Source organism: Trachemys scripta, chromosome 13, assembly GCF_013100865.1.
Source record: "Trachemys scripta elegans isolate TJP31775 chromosome 13, CAS_Tse_1.0, whole genome shotgun sequence".
Taxonomy (NCBI): Eukaryota; Metazoa; Chordata; order Testudines; family Emydidae; genus Trachemys; species Trachemys scripta.
The window spans coordinates 25,528,825-25,556,163 of NC_048310.1; the positions used below are offsets into that span (position 1 = coordinate 25,528,825).

Here is a 27,339-nt window from a genome sequence, read left to right on the forward strand (position 1 = left end):
TTATTATCCCTTTTTATAAGAGGGCTACGCTTACTACAAAGCAAACAACACGAGGAAGGGGAGATGTTTACTGCAATTTAGGAATCATTTAATTCACAAGAGACTGTGAAGCAGAACCACAAGCTACTGTTTTTATCATGACTAATTATGAAAACTGACTGCAGGAGTTTAAGTGTTATTTGGATAACTAGGGACTATATTTTTAGGGTAATGCCTCATGTACAGATAAGCCTTAATTATGATTAACTAATATTTCTACCCAAATTTTGTGCCCTACTAGACTGTCCAAAAAAAGGCATTGCTCCCAGTAGGCCCAGGATGCATTCTGGTGCAACACATCTTCCCCTAGCTTGGTGCTGGCCAGGCCCTTGAACAAAGCAGCATGACATACCTCTGGAGCAGACTAACCCGAGACAATTTGTTTCAGGAATAAGATGTACATAATTGCAAGAACACATTCTATTTCCCCCCTCACTAACTAAAGTGTTTGGGTTTAAAAAACACAATTTGGATTTTCCTTTTTCATCTGAAAGGTGTGAAGTTAATTATGTACCAGCTGTAAAAATTCAGGGCTTAAGATAAATGTTGTTCATACACATAAGCCAAAAAGTAGATACTGCTAAAGCAATGTCTACAGAGGGAGATGGTCACCTATCCAAACACAGAAAAATAACTGCAGTAAATTCAAATAATCACATTCAAAATAAATATTTGATGCCATTGCAACTTAATACTAACATTATAATTCTACTGATTCTTTATTCCATATGAGTACATCTGAGTTAATATGTTTATTTAAAAAAAAAAAAAAACACATGTGGTGCAAATTACTCCCCAGCACTACTGCTATTCAACCTACAATGTCAGCAAAATTAACTTGGAGTCAGATATCCCCATCACATTTTATGCCCATTCACAATTACATCTCTGAAGGACAGAGATCATTCCCCAAGGCATAGTGCAGTCTCCAGTATTAAAGATAATAAAAGTAGTAATAACAAGTATACTAAAGAAAGACACTTCATTAGTATGATTAACACATAAGCCTTGTCCATGCTGGGAGAAGAATTGTACTAGCTATCACTATGTTTAAATATGGGATAGTACAATGGCATAGTGGGGTAGGAGGTCATAGAAATATAGGGCTGGAAGGGACCTGGAGAAGTCACTGATTTCCAAGATGTAATTCCAGCCTGGTCAGGAACTTGGTGTGGTCCTGGGAAAGGTCAGTTCCCGTTTTTAAAATGACGATAATACTACCTCAGTGGGACAGGACTTGAAGTATATGACAGATGATAGTAGTGAGAGACTACTTACCAGGCAAAAAGTAAGTATAAAATACGAGGTAAGAACTCTATCAAAGGAATCCAGGAACAATATCCTGACAAGAAGCCGAGCCCTACTGGCTATGCTCAAAAGCTGGGAAGGAGGAAGATTCCTAGCAGAGTATCCAACCACACACCCTTGTCTGTGCATTATATATACTACAACAGCTCCTAGCTAGGATGCTAGATACACATGAGGCTCCATTCGCACTCCCCTCATATACTAGAAGGAACGAGGAGCTCTCCGTCTTTTCTCCACCCTCCAGAGGATCCTGGCTTCTACAGCAAATAAAAGAAAAAAGAAGACAAAGTCTCCTCTGCTCTACTCCTCCCCCACTACCCATCTCCCTTTTGGGGGTTTGCCTCCCAGTAACCCCACAGCCTACCTCTGACAGTCACTAGCTTTCCACAAACAGCAGTAAACAATGGAGATTCCCGGGATTCTTGAATGCATCACTGAGTCCCACAATGTTCTTGACAGCAACATGAGTCAGCATTAATTTCACTCAGCTACTGCTTAGTAAAGCTATAAGCAACATCCGCAGCCTAGGAACTCTCTCTACAGATTCAGGAAGACAACCCTATATTGAAAGCGGTCTTTGCAATGGTAAGGGCTAGCTAGAATCCATTTTCTTAAATCAATAGCAGAAGTTCATGATGTGCACCAGGTCAAGTTCCTACTCATACAAGGCAGGGGAATTTCTTCAAGCACTGTTATACCATGAGACCTGCATAGAGCTACATATTTCTAACGCTCTAATTTATGTGGTGCTCACTGTCATAGTAACTGACCACCTGGCAAATATGAATTTTTTTCACAGCATCCTTGTATCTTAGAAAGTATTAGCCACATTTTACAGATAGGGCACCAACACAAATTGTCACAAGCCTACACACATACAAAAAAAAAAAAAAAACAACTGAGAGAGGTGGGAATCAAATCTACACCTGTCCCGTGCCTTAACTACAAGACCATTTTTGCAAAAGGGCTAATTACTAGTACAAGAGCTATTGCGAACAGATTTAGCACACTTTCTCAGAGAGTAATGCCAGGGTCAGGAAAGTTCGTTCTATAATTTGGTCTGCTGGTGGACTTCATGGCACCCTCTCTCTCTCTAGAATATTAAAGAGCATCATCTAAGTACTTTTAGGGCCAAATTTTCAGGTGTACAAGAGCACTCTGATTTGCATATGTAAATCAAGTGTTTTCATGCACACATGAAGAAGTCTTCCTTTGCATACACAACCACAGAATTGCACTCACAAATTAGGCAAGCCTTTTGCCAAGCCTAAGACTTCTACAAATAAAATCAGGTTCTTACTTTCAGTGCAAAATTGTAATGTTGGCTATAACTGTAAGCCAAAGAAGTAACAGACAACAAGAATGGTGGCATTTGAGTCAATTTATTTAATATTAACACTACATTTATCTGAAAGAGAAAAAAAATAAGCATTGCAAGTGCCAGAATATTCTTATCTAATTCAATTGCTGTAAAAAAAAAAAAAATAGTAGCATAATTTGATGTTCTACAGGGATGCCAAATATACAGCCCATGGGCTGGGTACTACCTGCATGATCTATTTGTGTTGCTCAGATGATATCCAGATTGTGAAGAATCTAAGCTCTTGCACGCGCTTTCTGCTATTTTCTTAAGAAGTTGTTTAGTCCTCAGGGTTGCACAGAGAGCCTTCCAAATATGAACCAAGTGTAACCAACCAACAGCATGATGTCTGCCTCATTTGAGTATCAATTGTGGAACCCAGTGACACCACAACATGAACTGCTCCACTGCTAATCATCTTCACAGCTGAAACAAAAATGTTCAGCTTTTCAGGTTTCAAAGAAGAGCTCTGTGCAAGCTCGAAAGCTTGTCTCTCTTCACAGAAGTTGTCCAATAAGAGATTATTAGATAATATTTGAAAAATAAACGATACAGAAAATTTGATGTGTCAGTTATTGGTCATTGGGGGTAGCATACAGTGTATAGGGGGATGTTAGTATTTTGGTGTTGGGCAGTACAAAATATATACAGACTGCAATGTCCCCAATGGGGGCGGTAAACGGTGAGCGGAACCAAGATACAGCCAACAAGCGGTGAGGGTCCATCACTCATACAGAAAGTAGAGACACTCATGGGTATAAGTAAGTGGGCTGGGTAATGGGGATGGGGTGACCCTCACGTGGTGGGACTCAGTTAGATTCGGTGGGTTCAGGGCTCAGGGGATAAAGTCCAGCGGGGGGGTTTATATACTACCTCACCCTCCTTGTGTCCCTAATATCCTGACACCAACACAGCTACCACATTGCATACAATAATACAATTTTTGAACAGTCAGAGTTTCAGTATTGCATATAACTTCCACTGTAGCTCTTCAAGACCAGAAAGTTAGTATATAAGCCCACTGAAGAGAAATATTTTCTGTTTCCATGCTATCACAGCTGGAAAAATCCCTTGCTGCAGTTTGTTTTTTTCTTTTTTTTTTTCTTTTCTTTTTAACTTCTATATCACTTTGAAGTATGTATATTAACATGGTCTATCTGAACAAGGTTGTTGTTTTTTTTAATTTTAATACTAATTTTGGCCTGCGAATGAAAAGTTTAACTGTTCTAAAAACGGAGTGGTGAAGATACAAAGGTTCTTCTTACATCTAGAAGCCTAGATGGAATAGTGAGCAACTGGAGTCACTGACAATTAGAAAGTGTGTGGCTAGTTAGCAGAATTGTCTATCATTCAATAAGCAGTAAGTGAAGTTGTCAACTAGTAGGAGACTTTGCTTGGAAGAAGCTTAAAGACTTCTGGAAGGTGGGCCAGGGCATCTGATGTGGTTTTATAAGGGTTAGCCAGCTTTATTTATTTTTCAGCCTTCACAATCTGCATTCACTAAGGCAGTTCACCTAGTTCTCATTCCAACTGTATAACTATGAAAGCTGCTGCTGAAGCCTGCAAAAGGGCAATATAGTACATTACTGGGTCTCAGTGTATGAAAGTTTGACTCAATAGCCTTAAAGTGTAAGGAAGTGGTAAGAAACAAGAAACTAAATGGATTTAAGCACTGAAAATAAATCATTCTTCTACAGCAAAATATAAACATTGTAAAGCATTAGAAAATGAGAGAGGATTCATGCTCATCTCAAATAGAAAACTGGGTCCTTTTAGATTCTTCAACATCAAAAAAAAGCTACTAAATGAAACTTTGTCTAATTGAAGATGAAGACCAGAACATTGATGAGAATTTGAATTTTCCAATGACAGGTTTCAGAGTAACAGCCGTGTTAGTCTGTATCCGCAAAAAGAAGAACAGGAGTACTTGTGGCACCTTAGAGACTAAGTATGTGTGTATATATATCTCCTCAATATATGTTCCATTCTATATGCATCCGAAGAAGTGGGCTGTAGTCCACGAAAGCTTGTGCTCTAATAAATTTGTTAGTCTCTAAGGTGCCACAAGTACTCCTGTTGTTCTGAATTTTCCAATGACATCAAAGTCCAGCTTCAGTAAGTCACTGTTCCACGATGCCCAGCAATAGAAACTCTTCAACATGGACTATATTGGGGAAAAAAAATGAGTCTCTCTCACATAGACTTGGACTTGCCATGACAGTATAAAAGAAGGTTGCAACTAACACCACCACCTTCAGTGCAGCATAATATGAACAGTGTAATGAAAAGATGCAAGGAAGCACTTTGCCCTGAATAAACTCCTGAGACAGATTTGAATTTGCAGCTGTGCAGGTCCATTACTTAATGCTCTAAGTGATGAAACAGAGGGAAAAATTGAAGGAATAAACCCACAACCCAACCCCTCAATTAATTTGACATTGATGTAAAATGGTTAATTGAACACCAGAAGTGACTCTGTAACAGCTACAAGCATCAATATAGTGAAAAGTCTGTCCCTATGTTATGCTACTGGATTCAGCATATTAAAATAAAACTGCAGAATATTATGTCCAAGGTGTTGAAGATGCTATCCAAGATGAGCAAAGTATATAAAGGAGGTCTCTGCTGTTTGTTCAGACAATAAACAAAAGACTATAAATTCTCTGACAAAACTACCCAGAACTTTTGGCACACGAATATTCACCACATTACTTAAACCTCATCAAGAAAGGAATAGCACTGCACAGTCCCAAGACACAATGGAGAAGAATTTTTGAGTTTCTACAATCATCAGGAAGCTGATCAGCTGAATGAAATAAGATTTATGCCTCAGGTTCCACAATATTTTGTGGAAGTCCCTAAAAGATTGTTTATCTACATTTATATCCAGCTACCTTGTGTTGAAATCTATACTGAAATTTGTACTAAGCACAAAGACTGATCACAACATAGCAGTCATTTCACAAAAGCAACTGAAGGTGGCTTCAGATGGACTTGACAGATTACAAGATGAACACACCACTGTCAAGTGTGACTGAACATATGGCTGCATAAATTAACAAAGTTTTGGATCACATAAGGTCACAGTTATGTGTCCACAGCGAGAAAATATGGAATCTTTCCATTAGTGTATACGATTGATCCCAAACACAAAAGCCATAGGTTGTCCCCAGACAAGGAAGAAGAGAAAGTTACACAGCTAACAGAACATACATAATTCTGAGTTTCTTCCTTCTCTTCCACAGTTTAACATTGCAAAGAGGAATATGTCACATTTTTTTGCATCAAAATACTGGAAAATTATATAAGTCTCTATACAGAGCAGCTGAATTCAGAATGAACAGTTTTTAAAAAGCCTTACATTTGAACACATTGGAGGAAGGAAACTAACTGGCTGAGTGATAAAATTAAGTAAATTGGCTGAAGGATATCACCCTCTACAGGCAGATACAAAAGAATGGTAGGCCTGATTGGTTGGTAAACTGGGATGCTAATTATTTACTCCTGGGGAAATTCTGCACCACAGCACGTGTACAGAATTCATGTCTACCACAGATTTCTTTGCTTTCTCGCAGAAAAATGACTTTCTGACAAGGAAGCTGCAAGAGCAGTCACACACCACTCCCTAGCAGAGTAGATACATTGTGTCAGGCACCCGGAGCAGCTGGCAGAGAGAAATCACCACGGGGCTGGGCTAGTCCAGGCTGGGCAGGAGAGGACAGGACTGCCTCTTTCCCTGCAAGGAGTGTCTGGGGTTGTGTCAGACCCCACGCCCCCAGAAACCGCCCCCCCCAGCTGCAGAAAGCTCAGCATCCTCCTCTGCTTCCTGCCTCCATCACTCCTCAACTGTGGGGGAAGGGAGCTGCTCCCCCATCCACCCAAGCCCCATGCAGCTGGACCTCCCATATCCAGATACCTGCCAAGCCTCACCACGTACATCCAGAACCCCCCTAGCCCCCAATACCCAAACCCCCCCCTGCCCCCGGAAAATGCCCCCCCCCCCCCCCGCAACGAGCCTCTGTGCATCCAGATCCCTCCACATCTAGACCCCCCTACTGAGCTGCCCGCACCCAGATTGTCCCACACAGAATCTTCTCACCCCACACCTGGATTCCTCCCCCACTGAACCCCTCCACACTCGGATCCTGCTTGCCCCACAGCTGGTGTGCCTGGCACAGAGGTGCAGGGCCCAGAGTGTTTCTGGGGCAAGTCCAGGCCTTGTGCTGTGTCAGGGTCAGGTGCAGCCTCACCATGGAGTCCGGGTCCCGGGGGTGGGGGAGCTTGCAAGATGATCTCCCACCTTCAGCAAGCCAGTAGCCTGTGCTCTCCACTGCCATGCTGGAACCTCTGCATTTATTTACTGACAAATAAAACTTGCAGAATTTTAAAATATTGTGCGTAGAATTTTACATGTTTGGCACAGAATGCCCTCAAGAGTAAAGTTGTTTTATTTACAGAACTACAACCTTTTCATTTTGGACAATATGTATCTTGTGTGAGGAATGGATTATTACAACGTGAATGATGTAGTACAGGGGTAGGCAACCTATGGCACGCGTGCTGAATGCGGCACGTGAGCAGATTTTCAGTGGCACTCACACTGACCAGGTCCTGGCCAGAGTCCGGAGGACTCTGCATTTTAATTTAATTTTAAATGAAGCTTCTTAAACATTTAAAAAACTTTATTTATTTTACATACAACAATAGTTTAGTTATATATTATAGACTTATAGAAAGAGACCTTCCAAAAACGTTAAAATGTATTACTGGCACACGAAACCTTAAATTAGAGTGAATAAATGAAGACTCGGCACACCAATTCTGAAAGGTTGCCAACCCCTGATGTAGTATATGTCCAATGTTTAATTTAACAGGAAGAACATGGTCATCCCTCCCCCCACCACCTATTCCCATTCTCCCCCACACCCTCACCCCCAGAAGAGTTTTTTTCAGATGCGGGAGAGGGTGAAGAATCCCAACAGCCAGGTATAGGATAGATACAGATTTTAAAATGAAACACTTCAACAACAAAACCAGCTACTGCTCTACACTTTCCCTAACGTTAATATTTTAAAGTTTGTAAGACGAAAATTTCTCTTCTGAACAGACTGTAAAGTCCACAGATCTTCATAAAGTGCATAAGTTATAGCAACTTACTAAATATTTTTTTTTTTTTTTTTTTTTTTTTAAGAAAAATCTGCATCTGTGTAGCAGCTTTCAGCACTACACAAACTAAAAGAGTGAGGTTACAGGTCCCCATAAAAAGGGATTTGCAACGCCAATCTTTGTAAATCTTATTACGTTAGCATTACCTGGCAGGGCACACAAGTCAGTAAATGGTAAAGTAGGTAAAGTTACATGTGTAACTCCAACTTTGCTCCTTTCGAAGGCCTGGTCTACATCTAAAAACTTAGGTCAACCTACACCACTCGGGCCTCTGGAAAATTTCATGTCCTGCTAGACAGTTAGGTCAACCTAACCCCCAGAGCAGATGCCGCTAGGTCAATGGTTCTTCCATCAACGCAGCTTCTGCCTCTCCAGGAGAGGGGGGGTGATTTAAATTTTATTAGAGAATATTTAAAAAATAAAGACGGTACAAACGATTCAAGGAGTCAGTTGTCAGTTATTGGGGGGAACATACAGAGTATGGGGGGATGTTTGTTATGTTGGGGTTGGCAGCACACATAATACATACGAACTGTAAAGTCCCCAATTGGGGGGGGTGGGCGGTGGGCGAGATAAGGACAGTTGATAATCGGTGAGGGTCAATCTTTCACACATGGGGTACATATAGTCATGGACACAAGTAGGTGGGTTGGATGGTGGAGATGGGGCGACCCTCACGGGGTGGGATCCAGGGGAAATAAGCCCTGCAGGGTGGGGGGGGTTGATAGGTCCCATCCCCCTTGCGGGCAGGTGAGGTCTCCCCGGCTCACTCCTTGGCATTGACGGTGGCCGGTGAGGTTGGGTGGGTTCAGGGCTCAAGAGATGAGGCCCATTGGGGGGTGGAGGGTAAATAGGTCACTTCCCTCCTGCCGGTGGGTAGGGTCCCCTTGACACACACTCGTTATCGACGGTGGTCAATGGGGTTGGGCGGGTTCAGGGCTGGGGCGAGGGGGAAGTATGGGACCCCTCCCCCTCCCAAGTGGGCAAGGTCTCCCTGGCTCGCTCACGACACTGGAAGCGGTCGGTGGGGTTGGGTGAGAAGGGGCCCAGGGGGTAGGGTCTCTGCCCCCTTGTCGGTGGGCGAGGACTCCCTGGCTCGCCCTTGGCATTGGCGGCGGCCAGTGAGGTTGGGTGGGTGGATTCGGGGTTCAGGCCCAGTGGGGGGCGGAGGGGGTGGTAGGTCCCTGTTGGTGGGCAAGGTCTCCCTGGCTCGCTCCTGGAGTTGGTGGTGGCTGGTGAGTTTGGGTAGGTTCGGGACTCGGGGGATAGGGCCCAGTGGGGGGAGGAGGGGAGTTAGTGAGTCTCTTCTCCCTTGCAGGTGGGTGAGGTCTAAACGGCTCGCTCTTGGTATTGGCGGTGGCCGGTGATGTGTTCCGTGTAAATGTCCCGGGACCAACGGATAGTGTCTGAGACCATCAGGCGTCTCATGAGCCGTGCATAGTGACGGCCCACTCCACAGGTCCTCAGCACTCTCTCATTGCATGGGTCCCAGGCGCCCAGGGCCCCGACAAGCAGGGCGTCAGTGTGTACTTCATAGCCCTTTGACCGCAGGGTGTCAGCCAGGGGGGCATATTTTTCAAGCTTGCGGGCTCGGGCTTCACGGAAGGCTGGGGTCCTGTTCTCGAAGGGGATCGTGATGTCGACCATGATGACCTTTTTCCGGACCTCGTCCGTGATGACGATGTCTGGGCGCAGCAGGCTGTCGGTACCAGGGACGGTGCGATTAACGGCGATTTCCCCCAGGCGTGGGTCGATGGCCTTCACCAGGCGATCTTGGACGGCGTTGTGTCGCAGCTGCCAGGCTCTGGCATGGGGCTTGCAGCTGCATAGGACGTGGGGTAGGGTTTCGGTCACGTACCCGCACTTCCTGCAGCGCTTGTCCCGGTTCCCGTGGCGGACGGCTCCGTTGAGGGGGACGCAGTTCAGCCGGGCTCGGTGTATGAAGCGCCAATCGGCGAACCGGGTGAAGCTGCCCGTGGGGAGGAAGTGGTTGCTAGAGTCCCACTTGCTGGTCACCTCGAAGGCCTTACCCTGGTCAGGTTTTTTCTTCAGGGTGTCTATGTAGAGCGCGTGGACGGCGGCCTTCAGGGATCTCTCGAGCATGCCTCTGGCTCCGGGGGTGATGACAGTGTTGTCCTCCGACTCGATCCGCGGTATCAGTATTCCCAGTTCCCGGCGTTCCTCGTTCCACACCCAGCGACAGCCCAGGCGTTTACCCAGTCGGCGAGTGGCATTGCGGGCGCGGGACCACAGCGAGGCGATATCACCTCCGTCGCGGGCGAACTCACCGTCCAAGGAGCCGCTCAGGAAGGTGGCCACGTCTCGGTCAGAGGGAGGTCTTCCGATACGCTTCTCCACAACGGTGCGCAGGGCAGTCGTACTACAACAATGATCAACCCCTTCTGTCACTGTAGTAAGTGTCTACACTACAGCAGCATAGCTGCAGCTGTAGTACCTGTGGTGTAGACAAATCCTAGTCTCCAGATGATCATGTACTGTTCCTCAAGTACAAAACACATTTTTCTACAGCCTGACTAGGTAGCTAAGTTCCCCGTAAGCTGCGCAGCACGCTTCTTAGCACCACGCAAGTGCTCAGGAAACCCGCCCGGGGACCTGCCACAGCCAGGGGAGGGGCGTCCCTCCCCCGTCCCCAACCTAGCCCAGCCCCCAACCTGCCACGTCGCCTCCCCTACCCCCACCCAACTCTGCCATGGCCGGGGAACCTGGACCAGCCGGTTTGCACCTACCCCAGCCCTAAGGATGTGACATAGGTCACAACTCTGTGCTGATTGGGCCACAGGTTGAGAACCACTGGTTTAAGCCAATCTCTATTAGGGACCTTAAAGGGGAGATTATCCTTATCTGCTCATGCAGAGTTCTTACACCTTCCTCTGAAGCCTCTGGTGTCAGGTGGCCACTATTAAAGATACGATACTTGACTGGATGAACATCAGATCTGACCTAGTATGGCATTTCCTAGGTACTACATATTTAGCAAAGGTTGTAAAAAGTTATGTGATCATTTAGTTAATGACTACCACAATGTATTTGGAGAGGAATAGAGATAAGGCTACTCATTGAACTTTTATCTTGTCATTGCCTGACTTGAATGCTTAGCCACACAACCCAAGTCCTCTTAGCATGTTTCAAATGAAATGTTCCCACACACCTTGATTAGGTTTGCAATAGGGAGTCCCTGCCCTGCATATCTTAGGAAGTATGTGGGAGTCCTTTTTCTCCTGCAAAGTTTCAGAGCTATGCAGCTTTTACTTTATAAGATGTTCAGCAAATAAGACAAGATCTTTGCCTCATTCACTGCACACTATCACTAGTTTTTTCCATTCCATAACTAAGTCAGTCAACACCTGAATGCAGTGCTGCCTTCCTAACTGTACACGTTACAAGCTTAGCAATAATACACAATGCAAAACACACTGAACATATACAATTTTAAGCATATCACAACTTTCAAGTCAAAACTTAAGTATTCCACTGAAAATAAGGCGCTACCCATGAGTGCTATCTCCATGCCAAATTTCAGGTTGGTCTCCCCAGCCATTTCAACAGTAGGGCTGTTCGAAAACAAGAACAAAACCTATCAAAATATTTTCAATGTCCATGCGCTCCAATTAGCGAACTGTTTTTGTTCAAACTACCCAAAAGAAAATTCAATTTTAGTCAGAGACCCAGATTGGAAATGATCAGCCTGAAAGATGAAAACTATGGAATGTTATGAGTGACTGTAGACAGCACATTGGAATGGGGACACTAATTCTATCCTAACTGTAGCTTTGATATTACTAATACTTTTACTGTGCCACTCCTGCTATTGGCAAACCGCACTTAAAGTTTAACCACAAAAGCATTGTTAAGGCACCGCTATGATAAAATATATACATCCCATATATATTCAAATATTTTGTTGTGAAATTCAAAGATACCTAGGTATTTCTCTACTAGTGGATTAATAGTTATAATCTGCACCAACAACTTACATTTTAGTCAAGAATCTCTGAGAGGTTTATAAGCATAAAATAAGCCCAGGAAGGAAGGCAAACATTCTTCTGCCCATTTCACAGATAGGCAGACAAAAAAGTCATGGGCCAGATTTTCTCCTCAAAATATCATCATCAACACCAGCCACTGCATTTTCAATAGAGTCACTGCAGATCCACAACAACATAACTGAGGGCTGAACTGGACCAGACCCAGTAGCACCAAGCTAAAGGAATTTCAGCCTTAACCAAAAAAAAAAAAAAAAAACCTGGGGATTTTTCCACCTCAAAATATAAACACGCTCTCAGCCTCCACAGAAGTGGATTCACAGACATCAGCTACAGACTGTGTACAGCACTAGAGAAGGGAAGGAACAACTTAACGCAACAGTGACACGATCGCAGAGGTGGGTTGGTATTAAAGCTAGACTTTGCCAAGCACTGGTGGCCTGAGCAAGGATAACGTTTTACTGCACTTGCTCATGCCCAGGGCACGCTAGCACAGACCGCCCCTGCACAGGAACCGCCCCGACCCCACTCCTCCGGTGCAGACCCCTCTAGGGCAAGAGGGGGAACGCGGACGAGGCTGCCTCTCTCCCACCCGGGAGCCAGGGCCTTGGACTGTTCGACGCCTGCCCCTCACCCCAGCGCAGCAAGGCCAACCGCCTCCCCCCGCCCCGGGCCCCATGCAGGGCTGCAGCCCCCGCCCGCCTCCAGCCGCAGGCTAGGGCAGCCCCCGGCCTACCCGAGCCACAAGCCGCCGCCGCCGCCGCCACCGCCCCCCAGTCTCTAGCCCGCAGGCCAGCCCCACTCACCATGATCGCTCCAAGCCCGCGGCCAGCACCAGCACCAACACCAGCCCAGACAGCGTCTCTCTGTCATGTGACTCCACGGCCTCCTCAAAGCCCCGCCTCCCCCAACAGCGACTCCTCTTCATTGGCCGACTCCAAGGAAGTCAAGCTGTCAAGGCTGATTGGTTCTAGTGAGCCACGATTGACGCTCAGGGTAGCCAATGAGTTTCAGGAATACTCCGTGCCAAGGTGGCGGCTCACGTCACGCCTTCCAGTAGCTCACGTCACGCACTGAGGACAGGCGCGAGCGGGCGGAAGGGGCGGGGCCAGCTGTGGCGAGCGGCGCGCGGGGATGCGGCCTATGGAGGAGCCAGGAGTGATCCAGCGGCTGGCGCCCAAGCTGGGCATCGCTGCGCCCGGAGTGCTCAGGTAGCGGGCGGGGCGCCGGACACCCCCCCCCCAGTGCCCGGCCGGGGTAGCCCCAGCACCTCGGAGGGGACCCGCCCCCGGGAGCCGCCTGGTGTCCTAGGCGGGAGTGGGGGCTCGGGGCCCGCCGCCCCCGGTCGTCTCCTGCCTGGGTGCGAGGGGTGGGTTAGCGCTGCGCCCCGGAGGTGGCGGGGTGGGGATGATGGGTGGCAGGATCCCTGTGTGACGGGCGCATGTTGGGACCGACGGGAGCCGTGCGAGCATCTCTTTGCTGTTCAATAATAGCGGGGATGATCGCCCGGCGCGTTTACATTGTAATTAGGCGTGGCAGGATTCGATTTGTATTTATCGCTTCAGCAATCGTAGTTTTATTTATACGCGTCTTTTTTGTTTGTTTTGTCAATTTAGATTGTCTCCGTTGCACAAAATTATGGGGTTTTAATCTTGTTTTAGATTATTTAAATTTTCACAGTTGCAGGAAATTATGCTGGGGTCAGATAGTCACTTAATGGCAGTAGAAGGTGATGCAGAAAGTTAAAGCTTGGTAACCATTGAAACACAAATTGTCAGCATCAGGTGTCAAAATATACACAGTAAATGTCATTAAATCAAACTTAAATTCTCAAGCAGCATTTTTCATATGCCATCTGTAAATTTTGATTGTTGATGGAAATTTGTTGCGTCAGTTTGTATGTGTACAGTGAGATGAGAGTGGATTTTTACTTAGAAAAAAGAAAAACATTGTTTTTTATCCACCCTGAGTGAAATCAATGTTTACCAATAAAAATGTAATCCTTCCAAGCCCAACTTTAATACCTAGCTTTTAAATAGCACTTTTCATTAGTAGATCTCAAAGCACTTTATAAAGATCAATATCTCCATTTTACAGATGGAGGAACTAAAGCAGCATAATTGACACATGTGCACACAGAGGCTAAACTGGAATAGAATCCAGATATCCTGAGTCCCAGTCCAGGGCCCTATTCTCTAGGCCATTCCCAGAAAGCTCCTTGTGCAGAGACGCTATTCCTGGATACGTCACTTTATTCCAGTTTAATTAGTGTTCTCAAAGTGCACCAATTATTCTGGAGTAATGTGTCCACACAGGAAGCTATTCTGGTCAATTTCCCCATGTAAAGAAGTCCTAGTTCTTTGCTGTTATGGTCGCAAAAAAAACATAACCTGGATGTAACTGTATGGTGTACAACATAAATAATGCAGCAAAGAGCCCTGTGGCACCTTATAGACCAGGGGTCTCAAACTCAAATGACCACAAGGGCCACATGAGGACTAGTGCATTGGCCCGAGGGCCGCATCACTGACACCCCCCCTCGCTGGCCCTGTCCCCACCCCCACTCCACCTCTTCCATGAGGTCCCGCCCTTGCCCCATCTCTTCTCCCCTCCTCCAAGCGTGCTCCTCCCCCTCCCTCCTGGAAAGTGCTAAGCATTATACAAAAAGAACAGGAGTACTTATGGCATCTTAGAGACTAACAAATTTATTAGAGAATTTGTTAGTCTCTAAGGTGCCACAAGTACTCCTGTTCTTTTTGCGGATACAGACTAACACGGCTGCTACTCTGAAACCAAGCATTATACAGAGCATACAGATCACTGCTGCTCCTACAACAAGTCATTTCCAAGCGGTTTTAATAAAATATATGCACTCAGTAATGCACCTCATTCAAAGGACAAAACATGCACTTAGTTAGATTTACTTCTGTTAAAGACCCCCCCCCCCACTGCACTGGGCTGCACCACCACTCCACCACTGCTCTGCCTCTTCCAGGGGTGGCAGGTTTGTAGAAATTTTGGTGGTGCCCAGAACCTGCCCCCCCCAAACTCCACCGCCACCTGCCTAAGGCTCTGGGAGGGAGTTTGGGTGGGGGTGGGGATCTGGGGTGCAGTTTGGGGTTAGGAGGGGGTACAGAGGTGAGGCCGGGGGACACTCGGGGGGAGGTGCGTGGGGGTGGCAGGCAGGCCCCAAACATTGGGGAGCAGGGAGTTTAGCTGCCACATAAAATAACTCGGGAGGGGGGGGGGGAGGGTGTGAAGGGAGTTTGGCTGTGACCGGAAGTAACTGCGGGGGGGGGGGGCACGGGGAGCTTGGCGGGACGCAGGGAAGAGCTCCGCGGGACGCATGTTTGAGACCCCTGTTATAGACTAACAGACGTATTGGAGCATGAGCTTTCGTGGGTGAATACCCACTTCTTCGGATGCATGCATCCAGATCCAGACTAACACGGCTATCCCTTTGATACTTAACATCAATAATGTCATCTGACTGAGTTTGTAGGGAGCCTGACATTTATAGCTCTGATGTGTCAACTGCCCCATTTATTTCAGTGGGTGCTAACTCAGATACTAATAACTAATTAACAATGTTGAAATTTAAAATATCTCACTGTTCAGAATGTGTAAGAATGAGGAGGAAGTATGCTACTGTTAGAGCCGTACCTTGGGTAGGGCGAATCGGGGCTACCACTCCAGGCCACATGCTTCGGGGGGCCCTGCAGGCTGGTGCGATTGGCTGGCACAGTTGGTCCTGGAAGACCCAGTGCAGTGCGTTCCCCACCCCCGGCCAGAGCCCTGAACCGCCGTGGTACTATGGCCAACAATATCTCCGCAGTAGGCGCAGGCAGCTGCCAGCAGCAGCAGGCGGCCCAGCACCTGGCCAGATCCATCCTGCCGGCCCAGCCGCCGATGCAGAGTGGGGCCCCCAAGCCTGGGTGGGGGGGCTGAGTTGCAGTGGCGCTGGAACATTTTTAATAGTGGGGGTGCTGAAAGCCAGCCCTCTTACCCCTGTCCACCCCCTCCCCACTCCCAGCTGAGCCCCCAGCGCGTGGGGCCGGCAGCCGGGATCCTGGGGGTGCTGCAGCACCCACAGCACCCTCCACACCCCTAGTTCCCGTGCCTATGCTGATTTGTCCTGGGCCCCGCACCTCCCTAGGGATGGCCCTGGCTACTGTGATGATAAACACAATTTAGGATATGTCTACACTTAAACAGCCACAAAACCTCATCCATCCACTCATCTAAGAGACCACTAGCCTCTGGCTGAGTTACTGAAGTCCTCAAATCATGTTACAGAGAACCCACCATTTACACTAGTTTAAACCTGCAAGTGACCCATGCCCCATGCTGCAGAGAAAGGCAAAAAAAAAAAAACCCCAGGGTCTCTGCCAATCTGACCCTGGGGGAAAATTCCTTCCTGACCCCACATGTGGTGATCAGTTAGACCCTGAGCATTTAGGCAAGACCCAGCTAGATACCGGTGGAAGAATGTTTGCTACCAAGTTTTAAAGAAAGTCATACTGATGGAAGTCACTGGCTAAGCACGTGGAATGGGAGTTTATTGAAGTTCTAAACCAACTTTTGAAGTCTCTGTTTTCTTCATTTCAGTTTATTGAACTAGTTCAGTTCAATGATGAGTTCATTGAAAGTTAAGAAACCAATTGGGAATTAGAAAAGCTTGTTTTCTTTTCCAATCTATGAATAAAAATAAGGTGGGAGGATCAGATCTTCTAGTTCTAAAATCTTGAAGGACATAATGACCGGAAACAATCAATTTAATTAATTAACTACAGATAATTCTTCCTTTGTTTAATAAATAAGTTTTCAATGCAAAACAGTTTTGATAAAAAAAAAAAAGTCTGGTGTCCCGAACAGTTAAGGTAGTTTTATTTAATAAAAACATTTAAAATGCTGGTTTTGTGAATATTTAATTGTTTTGAATTTCCATCCAAATAGAACTTGACACAAGCACAAGTAAAAATATATCACCTAGTAAATAAGAAATGCATCATTTTCTAACATAATAAATGTAAAAATTAAGAACCTGAATAAATGTAAATTAAATAAAAGTTAAGCTATATAATTGCTTAAATAAATGTGTATAGATATAGTGAATCCTCCTGGTTAGCAAAAAGAAGTACCAAATTTAACGTGAAGGCTGTATTTAGTTGCAAATCAACATGTTTTAATGGTTACCAACCCATGAGAATCAACTTTCTTTAGGAAAATAACTAAAGTACAAATACAAATATGATTTAAAAATTTGTGATTTAAATCAATCCATTGTGGTAAGGCTCCGTGTGAGGGCAGGAAGGAGTATGCTTGTGGCAAGCCTGTTGCAGTATTGAGACCACATCAGTTAAAACACTTGCAAGCAGATCTGTGCAAGGATTCCTGCCATTGCTAAGCCTCACCTATAATAGCAATAGCAATGGCGGGACACCTTGATGCAGAAAAGCACAGAGAAGGCCCTTGGCCTAAATGATTCTTCCCATTATCCACTTTAACTCTGCTGCCTTTTTAAAATCTCTCATAGGGATGACTAGTCCCTTATCACTGGCCTACTAATTCGCACCTTAAATTAAATTTAATTTGAAATGAGATAGTTCATGCATAGACTGGCCCTGAAATAACTAGAGGTGTGAATTATAACAGATTTAGTTACTTCTAGACTAGTCTGTTCCACCCCCTTGCCTGAAACGAAAGGTTGTCTTCCTTAGATTACGCCAGCTGGTAGAGTTAGAATAAAGATGAGTTTTTACTATAAGCTTAATTATCACAAGGGTGCTCAGTGTTCTGCATGTGTGTAATGGTTATTATAGTTAAATCAAAATAAATATATATGTGCATTCCCTGTAACCTTTGAACATCACTAAGACCTATAACTAAATCCAATCTCTTAACTTCTCTCCAGTGCCTAATCCAGGGAAAGGGGAAATTACTTGTAACACTGTTCAAAATTACTTTGAATTCCTTTTAACTAATATTTGATTGACATTTCGGTAGGCTACAACACGCTACAGTGCATACACAATTATGCAAACCAGCCTGCCAGTGCTTCCAGACACATTTCACTGATCTCCCATTTATCTTAATCTTCTTTTATCTTGATTTAAAGCAGCCAGTCCTGGGTATGTGTGTTTGAATTCTTGCAGATGTAAATGCCACCAATCTGTAACCTCAGTGATATTAATGAATGGCATTTTGTGTGTGTGCTCACGTGGGGATATTTTACAGAAAAGCAGAAGAATATCTGCGACTGTCCCAGGTGAAGTGCACAGGCTTATTGGCTCAGATGACAGCAACAAGTAATGCGGTGATGTGCCTGGACCTAGCAGCTGGCTATATGCAACACCCAGTGGACAAAGTAGGATACAATACGTGACATGGTTCTTTGTTCTTCCTAATGCTTACCAACTCCAATAAAATTTGTACTGTGTTTAGTGTATATGATGAGGCAGCAAGGAAAGACTAGTAAATTCCCATTTCCTCACATTATGGACCAGTCTGCAATTGGGTCCTTCTGACAATCCAGTGCTATTCCAGTTTTCATCAGAGGTTAACAATGGAGAATTGGAGACTAGAGTCTCCATTACATTCTGGTGTGAATTGACTTCTACCCCTGACTGAGGGTTCCTGAAGGGTGGTAAACAGTAAGCCGGAGTGCCCCTTTATTGTGAGAAGTGATGCAAGGGGGCTCTTAAAGCTACCAAAAGGAAGCAATGGCTTTATGTATGTCCCTCTGCCTCCTGCAAGCCTGTGGATGCCTGTTTGCAGGACTGCCAGGCAAGACAATTGTCCCCCCCCATCACCCAAAAAAAAAAAAAGAGACAGAAGACATAGCCGATTGTCCATATAATCTTTTGTAAATTCCTCCTCCATACATGGGAGAGGTTTCCATTTCCTAGATTCCCATGAGTAGCACTGACCCTTCATACAAATGATCCTGGTGTCTTAGCTCTCTACAAGGCAGTTAAAAGGGCCAAATCATTTTCCAAACTGCAGCACCAGTATAACTATCTGAAGGTAACTGTGCATTGAAACGTGTGTTGTTCCTTTGCCATTGTGTATTTTTTCCTCTTCATGAGGAAGCCTCACGTGTGTAACAGATCTAACCAAACAGTGAGCAAACAACAACAAAACTATTCAAAACAAAAATAGAAGATGGATTGATTAACCTATTCTATTTAGATGGTTAAGTTCCAGAAGGGAAATTCTGCTCACACATGAGGTTTTGTTTTGTTTTTCAAAGAGCTACTTAGTTAAACTCTCCGGTTTGAACAAGAGGACTTACCAGAGCTGTATGAAGTCTTTCGAGTGTTTGCTAGGTTTGAACTCCAATCTGGGAATCCGAGATTTGGCTGTACAGTTCTGCTGCACCGAGGCAGTGAACACCGCTTCAAAAATATTACAAAGGTAGGGCACATAACCTTTTATGGCCATCCTTTTATTATCCATTTCTATTAAGAAATGGAAATGCTTTCTTTGTTTTTAAATAAGACTGCTCTTTAAGTATGAAAAGTCTGATTTTTAAGAGGTACTGAGCACCTGCAGCTCCCATTGACTTCAGGGAATGTTGAGTGGTCAGCACCTCTGAAAATTAGACCACTTATTTAGGAACTCATGTTTGAAAAATGTAGACCATTTGGGAATAGACTGCAGGACTCCTGACTCCCAGTCCAATTTCCTATCCACAGCCCCACACTTCCTCTCATTTAACCCTAGCTGTAGCCCTTTCTCAGTCAACCTTGCAGTTCCAGGAGATATATACAAATATGAAAGAAACCACATGTCTAGAGAAATGTATCCATTCCAACATGAATCCTACATTTTCTTGATAAAAACTGTTGAATAAGAAAACTTGACAAAGTTGAGAGTCCTTTCACATAAAACCCTCTCCTCTGTGTAATATCCGCTTTAACAAAAGCAATTTTTAGCTGGAAATTATAAAAAACAACAGCAACAAATGGAAGAAAGGAGAAGCCAGTAATAATGGCTATCAATCAGAAGATAGAACTGTAGAAAATTGGTCAAGGAAGCAAAGGGACATAAGGAGACATCTATGGCCAGCAGACTTAAAGGCCATAAGAAGGGGAGGTTTTCAAGTAGGAACAAAAAGAATTCTGACAGTGGGATTAGTTCATTGCTAAATGGAAATGGTAGAATTATCAATAATAATGCAGAAAAGGCAGAAGCGTTCAATAAATATTTGGTCTGTATTTGGGGGGGAAACAGATGATGTAGTCATATCTTCTTCTTACCATATGCGCAACATGCCAACGTTTAACATCTTCCTAAGATACTAGTGGAATAGAAAGTTTTATCATATGGTATGACAAAGGGAGCATGGATCAGTGTTCATGTTGCACTCCCCATCAGTGCCTGGCCCGGGCCAGAGAAGCTAATGATTCGACTAGCAGACCAAATTCGTGGCCACCGATGGTGGCATGTGACAAGGATTCATGACCAAATTTGGTCTACTGATTGGACCACACAGCATTTTGTTTAAAAAAAACCGAGAACAATGCATAATTAACATGTCACACTTTAAATGGATTAAAAGTTGGCTAACTGATAGGTTTCAAAATGTAATTGTAAACAGGGAAACATCATTGAGTAGGTGTGTTTTTAGTGGGTCCCACAGGGATCTGTTCTTCACTCTATGCTATTTAATAAAAATGTTAATGGCCTGGAAGAAAACAAAATCATCACTGATAAAGTATGCAGATGGGATGACACAAACCACTGATATAGCACAATCCAGAGGCTGGAAGTTGAAGTTAAACAAATTTAGTCTGGAAATAAGGCATAATTTTTTAACTGAGATAATTAACGATCTACACAATTTACCAAGGGTCATAGCAACTTTTAAATCAAATTGGATGTTTTCCTAAAAGATCTGCTCTAGGAATTATTTTGGGGAAGTTTTAGGGGCTGCGTAACAGGAGATCAGACTAGATAATCATACTGATCCCTTTGGGCCTTAGAAGCTATGAATCCTGGGTTGCAAAGAACAGTCTTCACTTATGTAGCTGACACTCTTCATGGCTGCATCATATTTAAAGATTAAGGCTTTTGAAACTTACCTATAGATGTTTCCCTGTATAAACAGTACACCTGTCAGTCTGACAACTATAGATTGAAATAAATGGTCTGTTGGCTGTTTCATAATACTCAGAGAATGTCTCTGTGCTGAGGGCTCACAAAGCCTTCTTCCATGCTTAAACCCTATATCAAGGGGTTATTGGGGGATTAAATGGTTAAAAGAGCTATGGGCAGACCCTCTGCACTGGGATGAATTGAATTCAAAGTGGCTTATCACATTTTTTAGAGATAATTTATAGATGTTAAGTACGAGGTTCCATTGAGTGTGGTGAGTAGGTAGAACAGAGACTGTGCTGACTCCACCTTGTCCCCTCTGCCTGATTTCTTGATCTAAAATAAATATCACACCTCTACCCCCCACCCCCTATCTCAGGATGTGCTGCCATCCCTTTCCTGTCTTTGCCTCTTTCTTCTGTTCTCAGGCAGGAGTAGAAAATGCTTGTGCCTGGCTGAGACAAAGAACCAAACAATCTTGTACCAGATCTTTGTTCAACTCCAAAGTAATCAACTTCACAAGCTTTGTTTAGAAGCAAACTGGCTGTGTAATAAACAATGTTGCTCTCTTTTAGGTATGAATCCAGTCTCTCTGAAATGCAGCAGATGGATCTTGATTTATCAAAACCCTTGTTCACAACAGCTGCGTTGTTCACAGCCTGCAGGTATGCTCTTCATACAATTACATGCTGGGTGAGATTCCCCATTATTCTAACTGCGAGAGCACAAAATCACATTATTGGATTTCCCCCCAACTCAGGCATGCGGTACATGATAATGAAAGATTTCACAAGTGTTACAGTGCAAACAGCTGCTCCAGGCTCCAGAATGCCTTAATATCCTAAAGGACCTTTAGGTGGTTAAATGTATCTTGTAGCACTACTCTCAGAACCCCAGATAGTCTTGACTGCCTGCTGAGGCTAATGTCTTCCTTGCAGTGAAGTATTCAGCCTAGAACTAGATTGTGTTTTGCCTTGGAGAAAGAAAACATTATATCAAACATGTAGTCTAGTAGCACAAAGGCAAATCACATGATTTTATAAATATTGCCACTGGTACTTAAAGTATTATGGATGGATGATTCTACAGTGTGAGAGTCATCTGAAGATCATCTGTTGGGTGTGTTTGACCTTCCATCAAACCTTTCTCCCAAACCAACATAAGAATCTTACTAGTTAATATCTTGCATTTGGTGGGAAGATTGTTTCTGTTTGCCAAGATGTACTAGAGTGTATTTGAGTTGGTCATATAGCAGACAAAGATGTCTGTGGAATGTGCAGTGGTAATGAGATGATGTCTTGCATTCAAATTGGGAGCCATTGCAGAAAGGCTAAAGACTAACAAGCTCCAAATAGTCATCTGTTTCTCTGCCTCCCCCACCCTGCAGGCAATCTTGCCTTTGAGACATGGAGCCCTCTAAAGAGAGAGTTGCAACAGCCTGCAAGTTAGTGTCCAGCAGACAATGACTCAGGAAAACCCACATGGACTTTTACTGTACATGAATCTTCCCCCAAGCTAAGAGTTATACATGTTAGAAATCTTATGAACCCGTCTGGCTTTAGGGGTGCTGTACAGTTCATCAGATGAGCTTTAAAAACGAGCACCTGTCTACTGGGGTGAAAGTCCCATTTGGCTCATTGCAGGAGTAGGATTGTATACTGTCCTGGCCAAATTACAATTTGTAGAACTACTTTCTTTCTATTTAAATTTCCCCTTGTGATTTCAACAAGGTGTGAAATTTTTCACTTCCTGTTCCAAATTGTTACATGCTGTTAGGATTAATTGATCATTACAGCTTCCCTGTAAGGCAGATGGGTATGGCTCATCATCCTTTTTACAGACGGAGAAACTGAGGCAGGAAGGAAGTCTCTTGAGCAAGGTCACAAAGTGAGTCAGTAGCCGAGTTGGATTTGAATTCTGGAATTCCAGGCCCCAGCCTTCTGCTTATTCTCCAAGGCAGCGCTGCCTATAAATGCATTGATCGACCTGAGTTATGTATGTTTGAATGTTGCTTCCTTCAGAAAATAAACTAACTTCCTATTTTAGGTGCTTGAAACTAAAAGTGGATAAGAAGAAAATGGTGGATACCTCTGGGGTGAAGAAGGCAATATTCGATCGGCTCTGCAGCCAGCTGGAGACAATTGGCCAGCAGATCAGCAGTAAGTGTTCAGCACTTGCAGTCTCATGCTCTGGAACGCAGGTGATGTAGCCATGCTGTTGGGTCCCACAGAGCAACATCCTTCTCTCTCTGCACCCTTTCTGAGGGTGATCTCCTTTGCTCCTCTAATTTCAAATGTTTTGTGCCAGCCTGTCTGTCCACTCCTAATTTGTCTCCTTCAGTCCACTTTTTGATCACTGCCTGTCTCGTTCCTCAGGGATGTCATGTCAGTCTGTCATCTAACTCACATAACACAGGAATTGTCTCTGACTCCTCCCTTGTGCTTGCCCCATACATGGGAGCAATACAAAACTTACGGCTCTTTGTCTGCAATATGTCAAGTTCTGGCCTTTTCTTTACCGCCACACAACTAAAACCCTCTTCTAGGTCCTGCCCTTCTTCTGCCTTTAGTAGTGCAGCTGCCACCTCTGAGTGACTCTCCTGTAGCCCCACTCCATTTCGTACAGTGCAGCTGCCAAGATCATATTCCATACGTGTCACGGAGCCCCTGTTAGAATCCCTCTGTCTCGTCCTTCTCCAGTCACCAAGTCAATGTCCTCACCTTCCTTGTACAACTCTGCCCCATCACGATTTGTGCACTTTTTCCTCGTACTCCACCACTGGCACCCTTAGCCCCCTATCCCCTGTCATTGCATCTCCTACCATAATGCTCATCATGCAGAGAATGTCCCACCTGAACTTATCCATAAAGCCATTGCTCTCTCCTCCTTGAAAACCCCTTCAAGGCCCACATCTGTTGCTGCTCCTACAAGAAATTAGTCCATTGCTGAAACGGGGATTGTTGCTGCCATCTTCAGCTGGGAAGTTTGCCAGGGAAGACACTGTTCTTGTGTGTGTGGCTTGCACCCAGCACATTGCAGGTGCTAGAAATACATTAATTGAGGTGCTGGAGAAATGAGAAGCAAGAGAGAGTCCTGCCAGAGATATCAGCAAAGTAGAGGGAAGTGTGTGTGGGGGGGGTCCTAAGTAAGGCATGAATGTGAATCATTAGGTGCCCTAGTACCCCAATGACTGTCCAAAATTAAATAAATAAAAGCAGCTTTCTCTTCTTTAAAAGGAGACTGTGCTTCACTGACTCCTCAGCCAACCCAAAGCCAGAAGACCTTGCTTGAATGCATTGAAAAGGAAGAGAGTAAGTTGTCTCTTAATTGTGAAATTAAGCTTTGATCTTCTGCCGTTGCCTAATAATGCTTTAGCTAGATAACTTTGTTATAGCTCAGTATGTCTTGAGGCTGTTCTCAACAACCCACTCCCTTCCATATGGCCAGATGTTGGAAACACTGAGAGTCTAGTGAGGTGGGGCACGACCCCTCTGCAGCAATGGAGGGGGGGGACACGGACCACAGGCGCCAGCTTTCTCCGGGTCCCAGGGGTGCTCAACACTCAGCTCCACCCTAGACCCCACCTTCACCCACCCTCTTCCCCTAAGCGCGCCCCACCTCTTCCCACCCCCACTCCACCCCATGCCCGCCCTCACCTCACCCCTTCTTCCAAGCCCCCACTCCAACTCTTCCCACCCAGTTCTGCCCCTTCCCCGCTCCTCCCACTCCGTGCCCCCTGCACGCTGTGAAACAGCTGATTGCGGCGGGGGGGAGGGGGAGGTCAATCCACAGGGTCGCCAGCTGATGGGAGGCGCTGGCTGCTGGTGGGTGCTAAGCACCTATTAATTTTTTTTCCGTGGGTGCTCCAACCCTGGAGTACCCATGGAGTCAGCACCTATGGTGCGGACAGATTCTATTACTGGGGAGGCGGAGGGGGGGACAAGAGGAAAAGTTTGGGCATCGCTGGCCTAGGGGAAGCATCATTACGTTTTTGTGAAGCAAGTCTAGTGGAACTAGGGTAGCCTTTTCCGCTCAAACAAAAAGATAAATAAGTGAAGATCATAGTGTTAAACAAAACTACAGCTTGATTATTATTTTCTTTTAAATATTTGATGGTAGTCTTTGTGTGAAATAGACTGGTATGTGATAGAGAGCGTTTCCTGAAAGTTTTGTCCTTCCTCCCCCCCCTCCCCCCCGGTAGATCATGAAGATGAACTTGAGACCCCTCGCAAGCGGCAGAAAAGTGAAACCGAAGCAAAACAAGATTATGAAGAATGGAAAAAGAGAATCCTGGAAAATGCTGCTAAGGCAAAAGGGGCCAATGTCTGACTTCAGTCTCTGGAGTGCCACCAAGCAATATCACTACCTCTGGTTTGTAATTTTAAATCCCCCTTCACACTAGTGCAACTTGGTAGCATGTGAATTTATGGATGGTAACCAGCCATTCTTATTTATTTGACTGGCAAGATTTTAAATTGTTAAAGCCTATCATTTTACTAAGTAGGACCAGCATTATGGTGACACACTATTACTACACAGTTGGCCCAAGTTTGAAAGTTGACCCTGTGATGCCTTCTCCTCGGACCAGTGCAGACCTCAGCTCTAGGACATGGAGTAGCCTTGCTACTTTTAAGCAACAAACAGGCCAAATAATGGTGCAGTATTAAGTAACCTCTGAAAAGGTTGCACACTCTTGTGTTCCGAACTGAAGCTTCAGTCATGGTTACTAAGGTCTATGGAAAGGTCCATCCATGAGGAAACCACTTGTGTCATCGGCGAAACAAAACTAAGGAATTCAGACTGTTAAAACTTTTTTATAGCCATAATATCTGATTAAATAAATTTTCTACTGTGTATGTGGGACCTAAATCTTTTTAGAGAGCAATAAAGATACTTTTTCCTGGATCTTTAGTTTAAGAATTTGCATATGGTCCTAGGGTTGCTTCGGTGACCTCTTATCACTTTTATTGTATAAATACCATCAGGCTCAAAATCTAAATGGATTTAAAGAAACTTTCTGTACTTACTTAAAATGTTTATTTACGTCCAGTAATAAGGTCTACAGATCTGTGATAAGAGGTACTTCAGTCTGCTTGCAGCTTGGGAACAGAATCAAATCTGCCAGTCAGTGGCAGCAGGAGAATGCCCCATCCTCTGACCTTGCCTCCACTTGAGACTACTTCCACAGCCAGCATAATTCATTTTTTTCCTCCTACATTAGATTAACTATACTTTGACGAGAAAGCACAAGTTTATCCTATGGCAGAACCTGGGGTTAACTTCTAACAGAATAAACCTGAATCTTTGGATGTCACTTTCCATCTCTGCTCTGGGTGATCTGTTTGTCTCCAGGGTGAGCTGGATCTGACTGGACTCTGTTTCTCAAAGAAAGGACTCTTTCAGGTAAGCCAGAACATTTCCTATTCATTGGGCTAAAATAGAGTGGGATTTTCACAACTGTGTGCCTCCACTGTTGGAAACAAGATCATTATCTATTTACATTGAAAATGAGGTTTATGGAAAAGTTGTGAAGACTACTTGTCTGCAGTAAAAGTACAAACCTGGGTCTCATCTGAGGAAGCTACCTGAATAAACTCATCTGCATAAAGATAGTAATCATACTTCCTGTACACTCATGTGGACGTTGTGATGACACCTACCATGGGAGTGCTGCACCAAGCAGGAACAGGTTCCAAGGCTGCACTCTCTACATTTGTGGGGCTGGAATCACTGTAGTTGCCCTCAGGAAGCGCAGAATGTCAGGGTTTGTACAAAACTTCATTTTGTGAACATGCTGAGAAGACTATAGTGCTTGGATGCTAATACACCTCAGGGGGTTGGGCATTCCTCTGCTGTCACTGACTGATAGGTGTGGTAGCCATTGTAACAGAGCGGTGGAAATTAGTACAATAAAGTGAACTCCTATGTTTGTCTCCTCTTCGCACCCCACATTTCCACACCGTGCCCTGGTATAAAGGACACGACTAGCCTGTTACAATATAATGCATATATGAAATTAAAGTGAGAGGCCCATCTCCAAGGTTAACGAGTAGAGATCCGGCACAGAATCTCGCCCTTCAGAGCCAAAGCATGGAATTTACAGAGGCAGGGTAGGTAATCCTGCATTAATCCACCTTTGGGTCATCCCACTACAAGGCTGCTCTGGGCCCCCAGCATAATTAAAAGAGCCTTGTGCACCGTCTGAGGTATGGCATCCTCACTCCCACTGCCTGCCAGGAATGGCAGTAGGGCGGAGGGCTACAGCCCCACCCCGCCAGTACATTGACACTTGTGAAGCAGGTTCCTGGGGGAGCTTTTGGCCTGCACCAGGGGAGTCCTCCCAAAACTGGGAATTGGGACTTA

The 27,339-nt window shown here is 44.8% G+C and overlaps 2 protein-coding genes across 2 annotated transcripts in view; one reads left to right on the forward strand and one right to left on the reverse strand.

The window, feature by feature from the left end:
* Positions 1 to 12,785, reverse strand: part of VPS35 (VPS35 retromer complex component) — a 40,910-nt gene extending 28,125 nt beyond the window's left edge. The window contains exon 1 of the mRNA XM_034788294.1: positions 12,684 to 12,785. Within this exon, the coding sequence (XP_034644185.1) occupies positions 12,684 to 12,686 (3 nt within the window). The 5' untranslated portion in view covers positions 12,687 to 12,785. The remainder of the gene's footprint in view (positions 1 to 12,683) is intronic.
* Positions 12,786 to 12,960: 175 nt separating this feature from the next.
* ORC6 (origin recognition complex subunit 6) lies at positions 12,961 to 25,881 on the forward strand. The gene is made up of 7 exons (XM_034788221.1): positions 12,961 to 13,088; positions 18,115 to 18,244; positions 19,130 to 19,293; positions 21,552 to 21,641; positions 23,023 to 23,135; positions 24,213 to 24,287; positions 25,178 to 25,881. Exons 1-7 carry the CDS (start codon positions 13,012 to 13,014, stop codon positions 25,303 to 25,305), a joined length of 777 nt encoding a protein of 258 aa, XP_034644112.1. The 5' UTR covers positions 12,961 to 13,011; the 3' UTR covers positions 25,306 to 25,881.
* The last annotated feature ends 1,458 nt before the right edge of the window (positions 25,882 to 27,339 follow it).

Coding starts and splice junctions, on each gene's coding strand:
- ORC6 (XM_034788221.1), top strand. CDS start 13,012: ATGCGGCCTATGGAGGAGCCAGGAGTGATCCAGCGGCTGGCGCCCAAG. Junction 13,089..18,114: donor GCTGCGCCCGGAGTGCTCAG/GTAGCGGGCGGG, acceptor GATATTTTACAG/AAAAGCAGAAGAATATCTGC. Junction 21,642..23,022: donor GCGTTGTTCACAGCCTGCAG/GTATGCTCTTCA, acceptor TTCCTATTTTAG/GTGCTTGAAACTAAAAGTGG.